General features: G+C 49.0%; 2 protein-coding genes across 4 annotated transcripts; one reads left to right on the top strand and one right to left on the bottom strand.

Moving 5' to 3' along the window:
• Positions 1 to 232: 232 nt before the first annotated feature.
• Positions 233 to 4178, top strand: LOC144279451 (serine protease 1-like). Of its 2 annotated transcripts, none has more exons than XM_077840963.1 (5): positions 233 to 272; positions 2228 to 2378; positions 2522 to 2781; positions 3719 to 3855; positions 4029 to 4178. In XM_077840963.1, the coding sequence occupies exons 1-5, from the start codon at positions 233 to 235 to the stop codon at positions 4176 to 4178; spliced, it is 738 nt and encodes a 245-aa protein (XP_077697089.1). The 2 variants fall into 2 exon arrangements, with proteins under 2 accessions (XP_077697089.1, XP_077697088.1); XM_077840962.1 differs by having other exon boundaries at positions 2228 to 2384.
• Positions 4179 to 12997: 8819 nt separating this feature from the next.
• On the bottom strand, positions 12998 to 16942 carry LOC144279416 (serine protease 1-like). 2 transcript variants are annotated; one of them, XM_077840911.1, is made up of 5 exons: positions 16903 to 16942; positions 14791 to 14947; positions 14394 to 14653; positions 13321 to 13457; positions 12998 to 13147 (listed from the first exon to the last, which is right to left on the bottom strand). In XM_077840911.1, exons 1-5 carry the CDS (start codon positions 16940 to 16942, stop codon positions 12998 to 13000), a joined length of 744 nt encoding a protein of 247 aa, XP_077697037.1. The 2 variants fall into 2 exon arrangements, with proteins under 2 accessions (XP_077697037.1, XP_077697040.1); XM_077840914.1 differs by having other exon boundaries at positions 14797 to 14947.
• Between the last annotated feature and the right edge of the window lie 4051 nt (positions 16943 to 20993).

The following is a 20993-nucleotide window of genomic DNA, read 5'->3' as shown; positions in this document are numbered from 1 at the left end:
GGGGTCTGGTATTAGAAGAATCAATCTGGCTAAGAATCAGAAATAAAGACGTCAGTTGTATTTTAAGGCATTATTCATTGCCCTATCAGTGGCTCATGTGAAAGCTGCATCTGCTGCCCACATGGAGAAATCCCCAGCAAGCAGATTAGGAATAAACTTTCCATAACAGCTCCCCTATAAATACCTGAGGGCTGGGGCTTGTTCTTTCATGTCCAACAGCCTGGATAGAAGTATGACAATGTGGCTCGTACTGGCGTTGCTTGCGGTGGCAGGTAATTATCTTGTGTGCAGCCAGGCTAGCTTGTGGAGCTCGGTAGTGACGGGGGGCCAGGACCTAGCTGCAAAATCAGAGTGAAATTAAACCGGCTCCAGCTAAGGGTTAGAATGAAACAAAGTGTAATTTCTGCAGGAGCTGGTGCATTAGTAAAGGAGCAGCTGAAACCTCTGGGTTTGCCTGGGCATCTCTGCATTAGGGGTGGATGAAGGGCCAGGTCCTCTGCTGTGTCCTGGCTCTGCCCAGCAGGAGTGGAGGCGTGTGTTGATTAATATAGGCTGGGCTAGTGTTTATATATCTCACATTATCAATAGGAATATATCAGTAAGTATTAAGCACATAAGAATAATATAACAGTAGTTACATAGCCTAGAGTGGCCTATACTTGTTATAGAACCCTACTCACTTATGCTGAGTGTCCCATAACCCCTTGCATTTACTAAAGAAAGTTTTGGCTTAAGCAAATAAGGAAGCTGTCAAGCCCAGGACAGATGACAGCTTTACCATAGCACCAGATAGGGAGTTGCTCTTACAGGCCTATACTGGAATGTCCCTAAGGAAAAGGACATGACATGATCGTTTTACCCTCGCTCAGACCCAGGAGGTGCCTTCATGCCCTTTGTTCCCTGGAATGCAAAACTTCAGAACAAACCTGATACGAGTAGGACATGGTACCAGGAAAACAAGGTAGAAAGCTGATTAGTTAAATCTAGCTTCAGATTACATACACAGCACCTTGTACTTGTAAACAGGCAGGACATAAAAAGATGGCTTTAGGGGCGTAACTTTGTGAGCATACCTTCTGTGTCAGGTAAATGTAACAATGCTGAATGAGACAGCTTCCTGGAGACTGGTATCGTATAGAACCTTTTCCCTGCACTTTCTTATTATTGGCTTTCAGCAATAAACCTCACTGATCCTGGTTATTTGGTCACTTGAATCTACCTCATAACAAACCGAAGTGTAGTCAAGCAACTGCCTATGCAATTTAACAATCAATGCAGATAAATGGGAACAGAGCAGTGGCCCATTGCCGCACAGGAGAGAGCCCATTCTATCTAACAGTGGTATTTAAAATGACTGTTACCAAAATAAGGCCCCTAATCCAGCAACATATAGTGCGCAAACCCAATGGGCTGACTCACCTGAGTAAGGTCATATGTATGTACGAGTGTTTGCAGGATTGGGGCCTAAGCAATGAATCCCACAAGCCAAATGGGCATCCTAGACTCACACGTGCGCAGACTGTGCCACCTTGCCAGTGCTCACAAGAGTTTAAAGTTCCTGACAACAGACACCTTCCCTCCCCTGCAGATTGTAAACAAGGCCCTTTATCTCTCTAAGAGTTTATCCCAATGACATTGGAGGGTCATTTTCAATGTCTAAAATGTTCCCATGTCACTGATCATGGCAGAGACTGGTGCAAAAGCCTGGGTTCTATTCACCCTGTATGGGATTTATTCACCTTCTGCATTTTGCTCGTCTCAGGCAAGTGGAACAAGGCTCAGCAGTTTCATTACCTGGCTTCTGTCCGCATGAGTCAAGGCTCTTGTGGTGTGTTTCCAACACAGCAAGAAAATGTAAAAAACCCAAGGAGAGACAGCAGCAGTCCCCCGATCTCACAGTCTGACCTGTATGGAGAGCACTAGCCCATTGGAGTCCCACTGAGAGAACATCTGCATGGATCCCACTGCACGAGTAGGCCCATGGGCCCATTAAAGCAACACTCCTGGTTTTAGGTTCTTTGAAGTCCTCCACTTACAAAATTCACACCTGAAGGATTCGACACACTAACAGCATCCACCCTGGTCAGCGCCAGAGCCCACCACCAGCTCGTCAGACCCAAAGCGGGGACAGGAACAAGAGTCCAGAGCTTTCCCAGCCCCGCTGCATGCATTGCTGCTTCATTACAAATGTCACCCATGTAATCCAGTGAACGCTTTCTCCCCACAGCTGCTGCACCACACGGAGGAGACAAGATTGTCGGGGGATACGAGTGCACCCCCCATTCACAGCCCTGGCAGGTCTCCCTTAATGTCGGGTACCATTTCTGTGGTGGATCCCTCATTACGGACCAGTGGGTGGTGTCAGCTGCCCACTGCTGGTACTAGTAAGTGAGGAACTCAGCGTCTGTGTGTGCATGTCACTGTGTCTTCATTGCAGTACCAGGGGGGTGGGAGCAGGCTGAGATTACAGGGGTTGGTGGGGCCTGTCCAGAGGGGCTCTGAGCCACCGTTTGTTTCCCAGCCCCAACTCCATGCAGGTGATCCTGGGAGACCACAACATCCAGGTCTTTGAACAGACCGAGCACCTGATGCGCATCGAGACCATCGTGTGGCATCCCAGCTATGACTACCAGACAATGGACCACGACATCATGCTCATCAAGTTGGCCCACCCTGTCCAGACTGACGCCTACGTCCAGCCCGTTCCCCTGCCGACCGCCTGCCCAGCTGCTGGCACTTCCTGTGTGGTGTCGGGATGGGGCAATATCCTCAGTGACGGTGGTGAGTTTAGCCCTCTCTCTGTCTCGGGAGCTCCCAGGCTGCTCAACACCATCATCTGCTGATAACATGGCCCACAATGTGCCAGGCATTTGTGGACGTCCCTGCCCAGAGAACTCCTAGTCCAAGCACAGACACGGAGAGACAGGGTTGGGGGGAGGTACAGCAAACAGGGATTTTATACAAGTGGGGCACCCTGACCTGGCCTGCCAAACCCCACTGGAGCCCCCTTCCACAACTCTAGTGATGAGCTCTGAGCCCATCTCTGTGCACCCTCCACCCTGTATTGACACTGCCCAGACCTGGCCAGCTGGCACAGCCCAGAGGTTAGTGTCCACTGAGGCTGGCTGTGAACTGGTGCCTCGAACGGCGACAGGTGCATGGAGTTAGCACAAGGCACTTGTTCACATACCTGAGAAAACAAAGGCCGGATACAAGGTGATGGGTATTGCCAACAGTAACTAAACCACCCTCACATGTGCCCCTTCCCCACCCCACAGGGAGCCCAACCCCATTTTACAGAGGGGGAACTAAGCCAGAGCTCCTCCAGAGCTGTGGAGATAGCCCAGGAGTCCTGACTCCCCCACTCCACACACACCCTACTCTAACCCACTAGCCCCTATTCCTCCTTCAGAGGCAGGATAGGACCCAGGAGTCCCAGCTCCTGGCCCCCCCGCTCTAATCCACTAGACCCCACACCCTCCCAGAGTTGGGGAGGAAACCCAGGAGTCCTGACTCCCACGCCCACCCTGCTCTAACCCACTAGCCCCTACTCCCCTCCCAGAGCCAGGGAGAGAATCCAGGCACGCTCACGCCCACTTTCACATTCAGAGTATTCTGCCTCCCTGACTAGTGTTCAGGATAGCGATTTTATCCCTCCAGGATGCAGCATGGGAAGGAGGAGAATGCCTAGTGCTAACAATTCCCCTCTACCTTTCAGTGTTCAGCCCATACAACCTGCAGTGCGTCAACATCCCCATCCTCAGCAACGCAGAGTGCGAGGGCTCCTACCCTGGGATGATCACCAACACCATGCTGTGCGCTGGCTACCTGGAGGGAGGCAAGGATGCATGCCAGGTGAGGGCTAATGGCCACGGCCCTGTCAGGCTGTTAGAGAGACTCTAGCCCTCCTGCCAGCAAACAGGGGGAAGGACCTGGGGACTGCATGCAGTATAATGGACTGGGGAGGTACGGTGACTTTAACCATCCCTTAATTTGCTGGCATCTCCTTCCTCTCAACTTACACACAGGGAGACTCTGGTGGTCCACTGGTCTGCAACGGGGAGCTGCAGGGCATTGTGTCCTGGGGGATCGGTTGTGCCCAGAAGGACCAACCCGGTGTCTACACCAAAGTCTGCTCCCTGCTGCCCTGGATCGAGAGCACCATGGCTGCCAACTAGTTCAGACAGACGTCTGGGAACATGTACGCTCCCACCGCTCCACTGGACCCAGACGAGGGGAAGAGGGAGGGCATCTCAGTGTGGGTTGGTGCACTACCACTGTAATGCATAGCCAGAGTGAGTGCAAGAGGTGGCAATAAATCCAGCTGACCCCACAAGTTATTCCTGTTTGTGTTGTGCTCTGGGTCCTGATGATTACAGGCTCAGCTAATTAATAATAATTAACATAGCAACTAGCCGTTTTAAGGCCAGAAGAGACCTAGTCCGATCCCCGGAACAGCACAAGCCAGAGAATCTTTCCCAGCGACTCCTGCACTATAGGGAAATGTTCTGCCCTCTTTGTGCCCCCTTTTTATTCAGTGCTTCTCAAACAGTCCCCGAACCTGCAATCAGATCCGAAGGCACAGAAGGTCACCAGGGCCTGACGACACAGATCCCGCTGCACACTCAGTGCCTCGCAGTCACATCAGTAACTCACCCAGCGCCGCATGTTTGCACTTTCTGTAGTAAAGGGCACTGGTTTAAAAGTGTGCTGGGGCTGGGTGCTAGGCGCTGACCCCCACCCACAGACACTGCATACATATACCCTGAGAGGTAAGTTTCAGAGTGGTCCTTGTGGCACCTTAGAGACTAACAAATTTATTTGGGCAGAAGTTAAGTTCCTCTCCGCCAGCCCCCATCAGAGTATTAAGGCTTTCAAGACAGATTGTGGAAACACAGGAAAGGCACATAATGGGGTTGGGTGTTTCCGTGCAGTGCACAACAGTACAATTTTGGGTTTACACTCCCGAGGGGGTGTGCACTTGAGTACTAGGCAATTCCCGAGCTGAGTCTTCCCACGCAGAGCTGATTTCAGTGTCTGTGTCTTTCTGCAGCTGGGTGTGTCCCTACCTGTGTGTGTGCTGGAGGAGGCTTGAGGGCCTGGCTCAGCAGGAAAGGGTGAGGGAGCCGAGGCTGGTGGAACAGGCGGGCTCAGATGTATCCCAGTATATCAGGTAGCACCCTGGAAGGTGGAGGGCTACCCGTCACAACAACAGCATAAGAATGGCCATAATGGGTGTGACCATGCTTCAGTGGGTCACAACTGAGGATGCCAAATTCAGGACGAACTGCTGAGAAATAGGGCAGATACACCCCAAGACTGGTGGCTATTCCCCCATAGGATATACCAAACCAACAACAAAAGTAAACTTCTGTTTCACCAAATGGGCTAACAAGAAGTAATAAAACCAGATTCCTTGGGCATCCCAGTCCTTGTATTAGCACTGAAAACACTGGATTTAAAGGTGAGTGGTTCCTTACAACCAGTTTCATCAATTAAAGGTTCCTCTGATCCCAAAGGACCAGCCACACACTCAGGTCAATATATAACTTAGATCTTACCCAAAAATCACGCTGATGCCAATTCTTTAGTATCTAAAACTAAAGGTTCATTCATAAAACGAAAGAAAGAAAGAAAGAAAGAAAGAAACATGAGAGTTAAAATTGGTTAAAGGAATCAAATACATACAGTAATTGCAAAGTTCTTGGTTCAGGCTTGTAGCAGTGACGGAATAAACTGCTGGCTTAGGTCAAGTCTCTGGCTGATTACAAATCATTGGAAGGTCCTCAGTCCATTGGTTAGAATACTCCCATTAGTATAAATTCATAACCCAGGGGCTGGAGCAGGATAGAGGCAAAATGGAGGGGTTTCCAGGCCATTTATATCCTCTGCCATGTGGAGGGAAACACACTGTTTCAAAACAAAAACCTCAGCATTGCTAGTGGAGAATCACAGGTGACCAGATAGTGTTTTGAGTCACATGGACAAGTCACATGTTCATGCCCAGTTTTGCTCAGTCATTGCAGGAAACCATTACCTATACTTCAAGGATTTGGTTTTAAAGCAATTTCAAATTACATCTGAAACGTACAGAGTAAACTTTTGAACCCTTAAGAGAGGGCCTGGACTAAGTAATGTGGCTTATCTAAACCAGATGAAGGATCTGTTAGATAAATGGGTCCAAGGAAGGGGTGTCCCTAGCTTTAACGGAATGTGTGATTTGATAGCTCAGGAGCAATTCCTGAATATGTCCAAGGAGAAAAAAAACAACAGACAGACAGAGAGAGCCTTTGTTTCTCCCCCCCTCCAGCTTTGAAAGTATCTTGTCTCTTCATTGGTCATTTTGGTCAGGTGCCAGTGAGGTTATCCTAGCTTCTTAACCCTTTACAGGTGAAAGGGCTTTTCCTCCGGCCAGGAGGTATTTTAAAGGTGTTTACCCTTCCCTTTATATTTATGACACGCCCCCCCAAATCACAGATAGGGTGAAACGCTGGCTGGGATTTCTTCCTGGAGCTCTAGGAAAAAACAGAGTGAATAAGACACATGCACCTCTAAATATACTACCAAGTATATAAAGACTAACAATATTTTCCACATCTCAAGGACGATTTTAACCAGTTGATTCTGGGAAACTTTCACGGGAGAGTTCATCAGCCACTTTGTTAGATGCTCCTGAGATGTGTTGGATGTTGAAATCAAAATCTTGGAGAGCTAAACTCCACCGAATAAGTTTTTTGTTATTTCCCGTGGCGGTATGAAGTCACTGTAGCGCAGTATGGTTGGTTTGCAGGTGGAAACGCCGTCCCCAAACATGTGGGCGTAGCTTTTCTGGGGCCCTTAGTACAGGGTCAGACATGAGTGTCGCTTTAAGCTGGTTAAAAGCCTTCTGACACTCTTCGGTCCACTGAACGGCATTTGGCTGTTTCTTTTTGGTTAGGTCTGTCAGTGGGGCGGCGATTTGGCTGTATTGCGGTACAAATCGTCTGTAATAACCAGCCAAGCCTAAGAAGGATTGCACCTGTTTCTTTGACTTTGGGACAGCACTTTTGGATAGCATCCACTTTGGCCTGTAGGGGGTTGATAGTTCCTTGACCCACCTGGTGTCCAAGGTAAATCACTCTGTTTAGGCCTATTTGACACTTCTTAGCCTTAACAGTTAGTCCTGCCTCCCTTATGCGCTCGAAGACTTTTTGTAGATGTTCCAGGTGTTCTGCCCAGGAAACCGAAAATATGGCCACATCATCAAGGTAGGCGACTGCATCTCTTAATCATAGAATCATCATAGAATCATAGAATATCAGGGTTGGAAGGGACCTCAGGAGGTCATCTAGTCCAACCCCCTGCTCAAAAGCAGGACCCATACCCAATTAAATCATCCCAGCCAGGGCTTTGTCAAGCCTGACCTTAAAAACTTCTAAGGAAGGAGATTCCACCACCTCCCTAGGCAACGCATTCCAGTGTTTCACCACCCTCCTAGTGAAAAAGTTTTTCCTAATATCCAACCTAAACCTCCCCCACTGCAACTTGAGACCATTACTCCTTGTCCTGTCCTCTTCCACCACTGAGAATAGTCTAGAACCATCCTCTCTGGAACTACCTCTCAGGTAGTTGAAAGCAGCTATCAAATCCCCCCTCATTCTTCTCTTCTGCAGACTAAACATCCCCAGTTCCCTCAGCCTCTCCTCATAAGTCATGTGTTGCAGACCCCTAATCATTTTTGTTGCCCTTCGCTGGACTCTCTCCAATTTATCCACATCCTTCTTGTAGTGTGGGGCCCAAAACTGGACACAGTACTCTAGATGAGGCCTCACCAATGTCGAATAGAGGGGGACGATCACGACCCTCGATCTGCTCGCTATGCCCCTACTTATACATCCCAAAATGCCATTGGCCTTCTTGGCAACAAGGGCACGCTGCTGACTCATATCCAGCTTCTCGTCCACTGTCACCCCTAGGTCCTTTTCCGCAGAACTGCTGCCTAGCCATTCGGTCCCTAGTCTGTAGCTGTGCATTGGGTTCTTCAGTCCTAAGTGCAGGACCCTGCACTTATCCTTATTGAACCTCATCAGATTTCTTTTGGCCCAATCCTCCAATTTGTCTAGGTCCCTCTGTATCCTATCCCTGCCCTCCAGCGTATCTACCACTCTTCCCAGTTTAGTATCATCCACAAATTTGCTGAGAGTGCAATCCACACCATCCTCCAGATCATTTATGAAGATATTGAACAAAACCGGCCCCAGGACCGACCCCTGGGGCACTCCACTTGACACCGGCTGCCAACTAGACATGGAGCCATTGATCACTACCCGTTGAGCCCGACAATCTAGCCAACTTTCTACCCACCTTATAGTGCAAAACCTTATAGTATAATCCCGCTAGGAGACCATCTACAAGTCTTTGGAAGGTGGTGGGTGCATTCCGCAGCCCGAAAGGGAGGACATTAAATTCATACAGCCCGACATGTGTGGTGAAGGCTGACCTTTCCTTGGCAGATTCATCTAGCGGTACCTGCCAGTACCCCTTGGTTAAGTCCAAGGTAGAGAGGAACTGGGCCCGTCCCAGTTTCTCTAATAGTTCATTTGTGTGTGGCATTGGATAGTTTTCTGGGCGAGTTACAGCATTTAGCTTACGGTAGTCCACGCAAAAACGTATTTCCCCATCTGGTTTGGGAACTAGAACCACTGGAGATGCCCATGCACTTTCAGAGGGGCAGATTACTCCCATCTGTAACATATCCTGGATCTCCCGTTCTATAGCAGTTTTAGCTTGAGGAGACACCCGGTAAGGTTGGACTTTAATTGGGTGAGCATTACCTGTGTCAATGGAGTGGTATGCCCATTCAGTCAGTCTTGGGGCGGCTGAGAACGTCGGCACGTAGCCAGTGCACAGCTCCTGGATCTGCTGTCGCTGCATATGCCCAAGGGTCATGGAGAGGTTCACCTCTTCCATGCCACCAGCACTTTTCCCTTCGTAGTAGACACCTTCAGGCCACTCAGCATCGTCTCCTCCCTGGGCTGTAAATTGACAAACCTTTAATTCTCTGGACTAAAAGGGCTTTAGAGAATTACTATGGTACACCTTAGGCTTTCGGTTGGAGGTGGGGAACGCTATGAGACAATTAACAGCTCCCAGGCGCTCCTGGACCATGAATGGCCCTTCCCACAATGCTTCCGTCTTTGGACCTGGAGCGCCTTTAAGACCATGACCTGGTCCCCTACTTTGAAGGAACACTCTCTGGCATGTTTATCATACCAGGTTTTTTTTTCTTTTTGAGCATCCTGTAGGTTTTCTTTAGCAAGGGCTAGAGAGGTTCGGAGGGTGTTTTGTAGGTTGGTTACAAAGTCCAGAATGTTAGTTCCTGGAGAAGGTGTAAATCACTCCCGTTGCTGCTTCACCAACTGTAATGGCCCCTAAACCTCGTGGCCATATACAAGTTCAAATGGTGAAAACCCTAAACTGGGATGTGGTACAGCTCTGTAGGCAAAGAGCAACTGCTGCAACACTAGGTCCCAATCATTGGAGTGCTCATTTATGAATTTACGTATCATGGCCCCCAAAGTTCCATTAAACTTCTCCACCATGCCATTTGTTTGATGGTGGTAAGGAGTGCAAACCAAGTGATTTACCCCATGAGCTTCCCAAAGGCTTTCCATAGTTCCTGCCAGGAAATTAATCCCTGCATCTGTGAGGATGTCAGAGGGCCAACCTGGCAAAAATGTCTGCTAGTGCCTGGCACACACTTTTAGCCCTGGTGTTGCTTAGAGCTACTGCTTCCGGCTATCGGGTGGCAAAATCCGTGAAAGTCAGTATGTACTGCTTTCCTCTGAGTGTCTTTTTCGGAAAAGGACCCAGAATATCCACAGCTACTCGCTGAAATGGGACTTCAATGATGGGGAGTGGCTGGAGAGGGGCTTTGACCTGGTCTTGGGGTTTTCCCACTTTTTGGCATACCTCACAAGACTGGACATAGGTAAAAACATCCTTGCCCATTCCCTCCCAGTGGAATGACCTCCCCAACTGGTCTTTGGTCCTGTTCACCCCAGCATGGCTACTAGGATGATCGCGGGCTAAGCTCAAGAGCTTGACCCGGTACTTAGTTGGAACTACCAACTGTCTCTGAGGATGCCAGTCATAGAATCATAGAATCATAGAATAGTCTTCCTGGTGTCCACCAGAAAGAGTTTCCTTGTATAAAATTCCTCTTTCTACAACAAACCTGGATCGATTAGAAGAGCTGAGAGGCGGTGCGTTGCTCCATGCCGCCGTCCAAGCTCTCTGGAGGCTTTCCTCTGCTTTCTATTTGGTCTGGAACTGTTCCCTTGATGCTGGAGACATCAGTTCCTCATTGGATTGTGGACCGAGGCTTGGTCCCTCTGGAAGTGATGTAGGGAATGGGGCTGTTTCCGTTGACTGTGAACCGCTCTCCGTTGGGGCACTATGTTGGGGTTCAGGCTCCGGCTGAGCCTCTTGTGTAGGGTTATGGGCTGCTGCCGGTTCAGGTTCGGTGGGGCCATCTGGTGTTGGGGTTGCAAGTACTGGATTCAGTGCGGTCAATGTGTCTGGTGCTAGTTGTTCCGCCAGTTCCAGTTCTGGCTCTGTCTGGGTCTCTGGGACTGGATCCACTACTGCTGTTGCAGACATTGGCATGGGGTCCGGGTCCATCACCTCTGACCGGGTCCTGGTAGAAGTTGCCAGAACAGAGCTAGGCGTGACGGCTGGTTTAGCCTGGCTGCGGGTGACCATTCCCACCCTCTTGGCTAGCTTCACATGATTGGCCAAGTCTTCCCCCAACAGCATGGGGATGGGATAATCATCATAGACTGCAAAAGTCCACGTTCCTGCTCTGGCCCCAAAGCAGAGAAAAAAACTCCAACTGCTTCCAATTGGAAACCTGCTTTCCAGCAGCCCAAAGGAAAAAAAATTCCCTTTTAAAATCTGTGTTTCTGGTACAAAAAATCTCAAATTGATCTCAAAATGATTTCAAGTTAATCCCACCACTCTGCCACCATGTCAAGGTTCCTTCCCCACTCTGAACTCTAGGGTACAGATGTGGGGACCTGCATGAAAACCTCCTAAGCTTACTTTTACCAGCTTAGGTTAAACTTCCCCAAGGTACAAACTATTTTACCTTTTGCCCTTGGACTTTCACTGTCACCACCAAACGTCTAACCGGGTTTATTATTGGGAAAGAGTCGTTTGGAAACGTCTTTCCCCTCAAAATCCTCACCAAAACCTTGCCCCCCCTTCCTGGGGAAGGTTTGATAAAAATCCTCACCAATTTGCATAGGTGACCACAGACCCAAACCCTTGGATCTTAAGAACAATAAGAAAAGCATTCAGTGTCTTACAAGAAGAATTTTAATAGAAGAAAAAGTAAAAAGAATCACCTCTGTAATATCAGGATGGTAAATACCTTACAGGGTAATTAGATTCAAAACATAGAGAATCCCTCTAGGCAAAACCTTAAGTTACAAAAAGACACAAAGACAGGAATATCCATTCCATTCAGCACAGCTTATTTTCTCAGCCATTTAAAGAAATCATAATCTAACACATACCTAGATAGATTACTTACTAAATTGTAAGACTCCATTCCTGTTCTGTCCCCAGCAAAAGCATCACACAGACAGACACAGACCCTTTGTTTTTCTCCCTCCTCCCAGCTTTTGAAAGTATCTTGTCTCCTTATTGGTCATTTTGGTCAAGTGCCAGCGAGGTTATCCTAGCCTCTTAACCCTTTACAGGGGTGAAAGGGTTTTTCATCTGGCCAGGAGGGATTTTAAAGGTGTTTACCCTTCCCTTTATATTTATGACAGAAGTTTACTTTTGTTGCTGGTTTGGTATATCCTATGGGGGAATAGCCTTGGGGTGTATCTGCCCTATTTCTCAGCAGTTCGTCCTGAATTTGGCATCCTCAGTTGTGACCCACTGAAGCATGGTCACACCCATTATGGCCATTCTTATGCTGTTGTTGTGACGGGTAGCCCCCCACCTTCCAGGGTGCTACCTGATATACTGGGATACATCTGAGCCCGCCTGTTCCACCAGCCTCGGCTCCCTCACCCTTTCCTGCTGAGCCAGGCCCTCAAGCCTCCTCCAGCACACACACAGGTAGGGACACACCCAGCTGCAGAAAGACACAGACACTGAAATCAGCTCTGCGTGGGAAGACTCAGCTCGGGAATTGCCTAGTACTCAAGTGCACACCCCCTCGGGAGTGTAAACCCAAAATTGTACTGTTGTGCACTGCACGGAAACACCCAACCCCATTATGTGCCTTTCCTGTGTTTCCACAATCTGTCTTGAAAGCCTTAATACTCTGATGGGGGCTGGCGGAGAGGAACTTAACTTCTGCCCAAATAAATTCGTTAGTCTCTAAGGTGCCACAAAGACCACTCTGAAACTTACCTCTCAGGGTATATGTGTGCAGTGTCTGGGGGTGGGGGTCGGCGCCTAGCACCCAGCCCCAGCACACTTTTAAACCAGTGCCCTTTACTACAGAAAGTGCAAACATGCGGCGCTGGGTGAGTTACTGATGTGACTGCGAGGCACTGAGTGTGCAGCGGGATCTGTGTCGTCAGGCCCTGGTGACCTTCTGTGCCTTCGGATCTGATTGCAGGTTCGGGGACTGTTTGAGAAGCACTGAATAAAAAGGGGGCACAAAGAGGGCAGAACATTTCCCTATAGTGCAGGAGTCGCTGGGAAAGATTCTCTGGCTTGTGCTGTTCCGGGGATCGGACTAGGTCTCTTCTGGCCTTAAAACGGCTAGTTGCTATGTTAATTATTATTAATTAGCTGAGCCTGTAATCATCAGGACCCAGAGCACAACACAAACAGGAATAACTTGTGGGGTCAGCTGGATTTATTGCCACCTCTTGCACTCGCTCTGGCTATGCATTACAGTGGTAGTGCACCACACTGAGATGCCCTCCCTCTTCCCCTCGTCTGGGTCCAGTGGAGCGGTGGGAGCGTACATGTTCCCAGACGTCTGTCTGAACTAGTTGGCAGCCATGGTGCTCTCGATCCAGGGCAGCAGGGAGCAGACTTTGGTGTAGACACCGGGTTGGTCCTTCTGGGCACAACCGATCCCCCAGGACACAATGCCCTGCAGCTCCCCGTTGCAGACCAGTGGACCACCAGAGTCTCCCTGTGTGTAAGTTGAGAGGAAGGAGATGCCAGCAAATTAAGGGATGGTTAAAGTCACCGTACCTCCCCAGTCCATTATACTGCATGCAGTCCCCAGGTCCTTCCCCCTGTTTGCTGGCAGGAGGGCTAGAGTCTCTCTAACAGCCTGACAGGGCCGTGGCCATTAGCCCTCACCTGGCATGCATCCTTGCCTCCCTCCAGGTAGCCAGCGCACAGCATGGTGTTGGTGATCATCCCAGGGTAGGAGCCCTCGCACTCTGCGTTGCTGAGGATGGGGATGTTGACGCACTGCAGGTTGTATGGGCTGAACACTGAAAGGTAGAGGGGAATTGTTAGCACTAGGCATTCTCCTCCTTCCCATGCTGCATCCTGGAGGGATAAAATTGCTATCCTGAACACTAGTCAGGGAGGCAGAATACTCTGAATGTGAAAGTGGGCGTGAGCGTGCCTGGATTCTCTCCCTGGCTCTGGGAGGGGAGTAGGGGCTAGTGGGTTAGAGCAGGGTGGGCGTGGGAGTCAGGACTCCTGGGTTTCCTCCCCAGCTCTGGGAGGGTGTGGGGTCTAGTGGATTAGAGCGGGGGGGCCGGGAGCTGGGACTCCTGGGTCCTATCCTGCCTCTGAAGGAGGAATAGGGGCTAGTGGGTTAGAGTAGGGTGTGTGTGGAGTGGGGGAGTCAGGACTCCTGGGCTATCTCCACAGCTCTGGAGGAGCTCTGGCTTAGTTCCCCCTCTGTAAAATGGGGTTGGGCTCCCTGTGGGGTGGGGAAGGGGCACATGTGAGGGTGGTTTAGTTACTGTTGGCAATACCCATCACCTTGTATCCGGCCTTTGTTTTCTCAGGTATGTGAACAAGTGCCTTGTGCTAACTCCATGCACCTGTCGCCGTTCGAGGCACCAGTTCACAGCCAGCCTCAGTGGACACTAACCTCTGGGCTGTGCCAGCTGGCCAGGTCTGGGCAGTGTCAATACAGGGTGGAGGGTGCACAGAGATGGGCTCAGAGCTCATCACTAGAGTTGTGGAAGGGGGCTCCAGTGGGGTTTGGCAGGCCAGGTCAGGGTGCCCCACTTGTATAAAATCCCTGTTTGCTGTACCTCCCCCAACCCTGCCTCTCTGTGTCTGTGCTTGGACTAGGAGTTCTCTGGGCAGGGACGTCCACAAATGCCTGGCACATTGTGGGCCATGTTATCAGCAGATGATGGTGTTGAGCAGCCTGGGAGCTCCCGAGACAGAGAGAGGGCTAAACTCACCACCGTCACTGAGGATATTGCCCCATCCCGACACCACACAGGAAGTGCCAGCAGCTGGGCAGGCGGTCGGCAGGGGAACGGGCTGGACGTAGGCGTCAGTCTGGACAGGGTGGGCCAACTTGATGAGCATGATGTCGTGGTCCATTGTCTGGTAGTCATAGCTGGGATGCCACACGATGGTCTCGATGCGCATCAGGTGCTCGGTCTGTTCAAAGACCTGGATGTTGTGGTCTCCCAGGATCACCTGCATGGAGTTGGGGCTGGGAAACAAACGGTGGCTCAGAGCCCCTCTGGACAGGCCCCACCAACCCCTGTAATCTCAGCCTGCTCCCACCCCCCTGGTACTGCAATGAAGACACAGTGACACGCACACACAGACGCTGAGTTCCTCACTTACTAGTACCAGCAGTGGGCAGCTGACACCACCCACTGGTCCGTAATGAGGGATCCACCACAGAAATGGTACCCGACATTAAGGGAGACCTGCCAGGGCTGTGAATGGGGGGTGCACTCGTATCCCCCGACAATCTTGTCTCCTCCGTGTGGTGCAGCAGCTGTGGGGAGAAAGCGTTCACTGGATTACATGGGTGACATTTGTAATGAAGCAGCAATGCATGCAGCGGGGCTGGGAAAGCTCTGGACTCTTGTTCCTGTCCCCGCTTTGGGTCTGACGAGCTGGTGGTGGGCTCTGGCGCTGACCAGGGTGGATGCTGTTAGTGTGTAGAATCCTTCAGGTGTGAATTTTGTAAGTGGAGGACTTCAGAGAACCTAAAACCAGGAGTGTTGCTTTAATGGGCCCATGGGCCTACTCGTGCAGTGGGATCCATGCAGATGTTCTCTCAGTGGGACTCCAATGGGCTAGTGCTCTCCATACAGGTCAGACTGTGAGATCGGGGGACTGCTGCTGTCTCTCCTTGGGTTTTTTACATTTTCTTGCTGTGTTGGAAACACACCACAAGAGCCTTGACTCATGCGGACAGAAGCCAGGTAATGAAACTGCTGAGCCTTGTTCCACTTGCCTGAGACGAGCAAAATGCAGAAGGTGAATAAATCCCATACAGGGTGAATAGAACCCAGGCTTTTGCACCAGTCTCTGCCATGATCAGTGACATGGGAACATTTTAGACATTGAAAATGACCCTCCAATGTCATTGGGATAAACTCTTAGAGAGATAAAGGGCCTTGTTTACAATCTGCAGGGGAGGGAAGGTGTCTGTTGTCAGGAACTTTAAACTCTTGTGAGCACTGGCAAGGTGGCACAGTCTGCGCACGTGTGAGTCTAGGATGCCCATTTGGCTTGTGGGATTCATTGCTTAGGCCCCAATCCTGCAAACACTCGTACATACATATGACCTTACTCAGGTGAGTCAGCCCATTGGGTTTGCGCACTATATGTTGCTGGATTAGGGGCCTTATTTTGGTAACAGTCATTTTAAATACCACTGTTAGATAGAATGGGCTCTCTCCTGTGCGGCAATGGGCCACTGCTCTGTTCCCATTTATCTGCATTGATTGTTAAATTGCATAGGCAGTTGCTTGACTACACTTCGGTTTGTTATGAGGTAGATTCAAGTGACCAAATAACCAGGATCAGTGAGGTTTATTGCTGAAAGCCAATAATAAGAAAGTGCAGGGAAAAGGTTCTATACGATACCAGTCTCCAGGAAGCTGTCTCATTCAGCATTGTTACATTTACCTGACACAGAAGGTATGCTCACAAAGTTACGCCCCTAAAGCCATCTTTTTATGTCCTGCCTGTTTACAAGTACAAGGTGCTGTGTATGTAATCTGAAGCTAGATTTAACTAATCAGCTTTCTACCTTGTTTTCCTGGTACCATGTCCTACTCGTATCAGGTTTGTTCTGAAGTTTTGCATTCCAGGGAACAAAGGGCATGAAGGCACCTCCTGGGTCTGAGCGAGGGTAAAACGATCATGTCATGTCCTTTTCCTTAGGGACATTCCAGTATAGGCCTGTAAGAGCAACTCCCTATCTGGTGCTATGGTAAAGCTGTCATCTGTCCTGGGCTTGACAGCTTCCTTATTTGCTTAAGCCAAAACTTTCTTTAGTAAATGCAAGGGGTTATGGGACACTCAGCATAAGTGAGTAGGGTTCTATAACAAGTATAGGCCACTCTAGGCTATGTAACTACTGTTATATTATTCTTATGTGCTTAATACTTACTGATATATTCCTATTGATAATGTGAGATATATAAACACTAGCCCAGCCTATATTAATCAACACACGCCTCCACTCCTGCTGGGCAGAGCCAGGACACAGCAGAGGACCTGGCCCTTCATCCACCCCTAATGCAGAGATGCCCAGGCAAACCCAGAGGTTTCAGCTGCTCCTTTACTAATGCACCAGCTCCTGCAGAAATTACACTTTGTTTCATTCTAACCCTTAGCTGGAGCCGGTTTAATTTCACTCTGATTTTGCAGCTAGGTCCTGGCCCCCCGTCACTACCGAGCTCCACAAGCTAGCCTGGCTGCACACAAGATAATTACCTGCCACCGCAAGCAACGCCAGTACGAGCCACATTGTCATACTTCTATCCAGGCTGTTGGACATGAAAGAACAAGCCCCAGCCCTCAGGTATTTATAGGGGAGCTGTTATGGAAAGTTTATTCCTAATCTGCTTGCTGGGGATTTCTCCATGTGGGCAGCAGATGCAGCTTTCACATGAGCCACTGATAGGGCAATGAATAATGCCTTAAAATACAACTGACGTCTTTATTTCTGATTCTTAGCCAGATTGATTCTTCTAATACCAGACCCCTCAATATGCACCATAAGAGCAGTACAATGGCAGGCGTTCCAGAGACCTCTCTTAACAGCTGTCTTCAGGGAGTGGGATGGGACCTCAGTAGGGGGGCTCTCTCCTCTCACAGTCAGTGCTGATACTAATGCCCCAGTTCAGTGCTAGGGGGTGGTGGGAGCTCAATAGGGGGGCACTCTCTCCTCATGGAGCCGACCCCATTCCCCCACCCAGAGCTCAGGGGTGCTGTACTGCAGGGAGTAAGGTGGGTCTGAGTCAGGGACGCTCTCCCCTTGCGGCTAGGGCTGACCGCAGGACCCTGGCACGGCATTAGGGGGCGCTGTGCTACGGGAGGTACCATTTTGGTGCTGAGACACGTTGCGCTGGTTTTGTGCTTGCTAAAGTGCGAAAGTCACTGCTCTAGGCCAGCAGGTCTCACACGGTGGGTTGGGACTCCAATGTGGGTTGCGACCCTATTTTAATGGGGTGGCCAGGGCTGGCTTAGACATGCTGGGGCCAAAGCCCAAGCACCACCGCCCAGGGCAAAAGCCTTCAGCCAAGGACTGCAGGGCTCAGGTTACAGGCCCCCTGCCTAGGGCTGAAGCCCTTGGGATTCCATTCTGGCCCTCCCACCCAGGGCAGTGGGGCTCAGGCAGACCCAGGCTTTGGTCCTCCCACCTCATGGGGTTGTGTAGTAATTTTTGTTGTCAGAATGGGGTCATTGTGCCATGAAGTTTGAGAACCGCTGCTCTAGGCCATGCTATTTCCTTGCTTATGCTGTTTGCTTTCCTGTATCACTGCTGTTCTTGCATAACTGAGTATGCAGATCTCAGTGTGGTTTCACCTGTCGCACAGAGAGATAGGGGCAAGAACCACACACAGACATCTCCTAGAAAGGTAGGGTGGAAAGGGACCTCGAGGTCATCTAGTCATGTGACTCTCAACCTTTCCAGACTCCTGTGCCCCTTTCAGGGGTCTTATTTGAGTCTGATTTGTCTTGTGTACCTCCCAGGTTTCACTACTTGCTTACAAAATCAGACATAAAAATGCAAAAGTGTCACAGCACACTAGTACTGAAAAATGGCTACTTTCTCATTTTTATCATATAAAATAAATCAATTGGAATATAAATATTGTACTTACATTTCAGTGTCTAATGTGGTTATATATGTATCATCTGTATGAAATTGTAATTTGTGCTGACTTCACTAGTGCTTTATGTGTAGCCTGTTGTAAAACTAGGCAAATATCTAGATGAGTCAATGTACCCCCCGGAAGACCTCTGGGGGTACCCACATTGATACAGGTACCCCTGGTTGAGAACGACTGAGCCAGTCCATCCCCCACGCTGGCAGGATTAAGCGTATCAAGATCTCCTTGGCAAATGTTTGTCCAGCCTGGTCTTAAAACCTCCGATGAAGCGGTTGGCTATTGCTTATCACCCTGATATTCTCTAGAGGCTTTCCAATGGATTTCCTAATCCTTTGTTCCCCTGTCTGCCCAGGTATTGAAGTTAGACTGACCTGAGTTGCTGAAGCGCTTCGTGTGCTCCTGGGATTGGTCAGAGGCTGGGGGGCGGCATCATTGGCTAAAAAAGCAACAGGAGAGTAGCCTTTGCTCAGAGAGGCCTAGCTCACAGCTTAGCTCCAGATCAGCCCAGCTAAGGCCACCAGGCTTTTCCACACATGCTATTGCACAGGGGCTCCCTCTGTTTACTGTGGTAGCCAGTTGTAATGATGCTGGTTCTGATGGGACCCAACTGAGAGTGCCAATGCAGGACAAATTGCAGGGAGGCATAGCTCAGTGGTTTGAGCATTGGCCTGCTGAACACAGGGTTGTGAGTTCAATCCTCAAGGGGACCATTTAGGGATCTGGGCCAAAAACTGGGGATTGGTCCTGCTTTGAGCAGGGGGTTGGACTGGATGACCTCCTGAGGTCCCTTCCACCCCTGATATTCTATGATTCAAGCAACGCAGTTACAGCCCAAGGCTGGGTTTTTTCCACCTCTAAGGCAAACCAAACCAGCCAAACAGAGCAGACTTTCCTCTCACCCCACTGGCTAACCACAAGTCACACAAGCAATTCCCTTCGACACTCCAGTTTCCCATCAGTGCCACTCGTTACGGGGACAAATGGTGATGAAAAACCAACACCCCAGTAAAAGAAAAAAGGTTCTCTCGATCCCAAACGACCAAGCCCCAGACCCAGGTCAATATACAAATCAGATCTTACCCACAAATCACACTGTTGCCAATCCTTTAGAATCTAAAGGTTTATTCATAAAAGTAAAAAGATATAGATGAGAGCAAGAATTGGTTAAATGGAATCAATTACATAACCGGGTCATGACCAGTAATGGCAAAGTTCTTGGTTCAGGCTTGTAGCCGTGATGGAATAAACTGCAGGTTCAAATCAAGTCTCTGGAGTGCATCCACAGCTGGGATGGGTCATCAGTCCTTTGTTTAGAGGTTCCGTTTGTAGCAAAGTCCCTCCAGAGGTAAGAAGCAGGATTGAAGACCAGATGGAGATAAGGCATCAGCCTTTTATCATCTTTTCTAGGTGTAAGAACACCTCTTTGTTCTTACTGTGGAAAATTACAGCAAAATGGAGTTTGGAGTCACATGGGCAAGTCCCTGCATACTTTGCTGAGTCACAAGGCCTATCTGCCTTTTCTCAGTGGGTCAGTGGTATAGCTGATGGTCCTTAATGGGCCATCCAGCAGGCTAGGCAGAGCTGATGCCAACTTGTCTGGGTGTCACTCAGAAGCATAGCATAAGTTTGAAATACAGACAGTATAGAGCCAATATTCATAACTTTAACTACAAAAATGATTCACACATATAGACAGCATAATCCTAACCAGCAAACCAAAACCTTGTCTTAGATACCTTATTTGACCCCTTTTATACAAGATTTGGTGCCACTACAGGACCTTAGTTGCAACAATGATCTATACGGTCCCAGATTATGTCAATAATGTCACACCCCCAAAGCAAAATTGATGCAGGAAGGGATGACACAAACATCACTGACTGCATCCCAAGAGCTCCCCATCCTTGGTTCTGTCTTACTACAGTTAGTATTGGGTTAGAAGCCGTACCAGTGTATAACAGAAATGGTTTATCAAAGTCATGTGCAATAACATAAATGAATCTCTTTACAAACTCAAGGTAAAACTTGGTGAGAACAATAGTGGATTGGATCTGCTCTTGCAGCGTGGTTCCTGTATGTCTCATGTGATCTTGCCAAGAGCTCAAGAACATAGCTACTTTATCCATACAAGCTCTGGCAAATGTTTGAAACCCAATTAACATCAAGTCAATGTAGACACTGATGTTGTCCATGGTATAGAAATCTTGGCATTTAGCCGTGAAAGCAATTTGGTAGTGTGCCTTAGTTTCCCCTTTCATACAGCACATCAGTTCCAAGACTGTTCACAGGCATTAACTGTGCAACATCAGCATAACAAGGCCTTTTACATAAAGTGTGATCTTATGTATAGCTTTTAACATATTCAAGGGATTTTCCAAAAGATTGGGCACATTGCACATTTTTACAGTTTTTGGTAATAGCAACACATTAGTTACAAGAATTACCATTAGCAATAACAAGAAATTCATTGCAAGTGTCCATTTACAATCATTTTTGTCATGCCACACCTTTGGCTCAATACCATTGAGGTTTGGGCCTTTTAGGGTTAGCCTGTGGCTTCCCTTTGCAAAATTAAGGTCTGTCTTTCCTTCCTGTCCTGAAGGATCAAACCCTGATTTCTCTTGCTTAACAGAATTCACTGGCTGATTGGGTGTGCCGTCTATGCTAACGGCTATTAGCAAAAAGAAA

Source organism: Eretmochelys imbricata, chromosome 24 (assembly GCF_965152235.1).
Source record: "Eretmochelys imbricata isolate rEreImb1 chromosome 24, rEreImb1.hap1, whole genome shotgun sequence".
NCBI lineage: Eukaryota > Metazoa > Chordata > Testudines > Cheloniidae > Eretmochelys > Eretmochelys imbricata.
The sequence above is the reverse complement of the archived record's forward strand: the minus strand, read 5'-3'. Positions and strand labels throughout refer to the sequence as shown.

Bases quoted from the DNA above. Each gene is read 5' to 3' on its own strand.
- LOC144279451 (XM_077840962.1), top strand. From the start codon at position 233: ATGACAATGTGGCTCGTACTGGCGTTGCTTGCGGTGGCAG. The intron at 2,385-2,521 runs GTAAGTGAGGAA...TTTGTTTCCCAG, and splicing joins GCTGCCCACTGCTGGTACTA to CCCCAACTCCATGCAGGTGA. The intron at 2,782-3,718 runs GTGAGTTTAGCC...TCTACCTTTCAG, and splicing joins CAATATCCTCAGTGACGGTG to TGTTCAGCCCATACAACCTG.
- LOC144279416 (XM_077840911.1), bottom strand. From the start codon at position 16,942: ATGACAATGTGGCTCGTACTGGCGTTGCTTGCGGTGGCAG. The intron at 13,458-14,393 runs GTGAGTTTAGCC...TCTACCTTTCAG, and splicing joins CAATATCCTCAGTGACGGTG to TGTTCAGCCCATACAACCTG. The intron at 13,148-13,320 runs GTGAGGGCTAAT...ACTTACACACAG, and splicing joins GAGGCAAGGATGCATGCCAG to GGAGACTCTGGTGGTCCACT.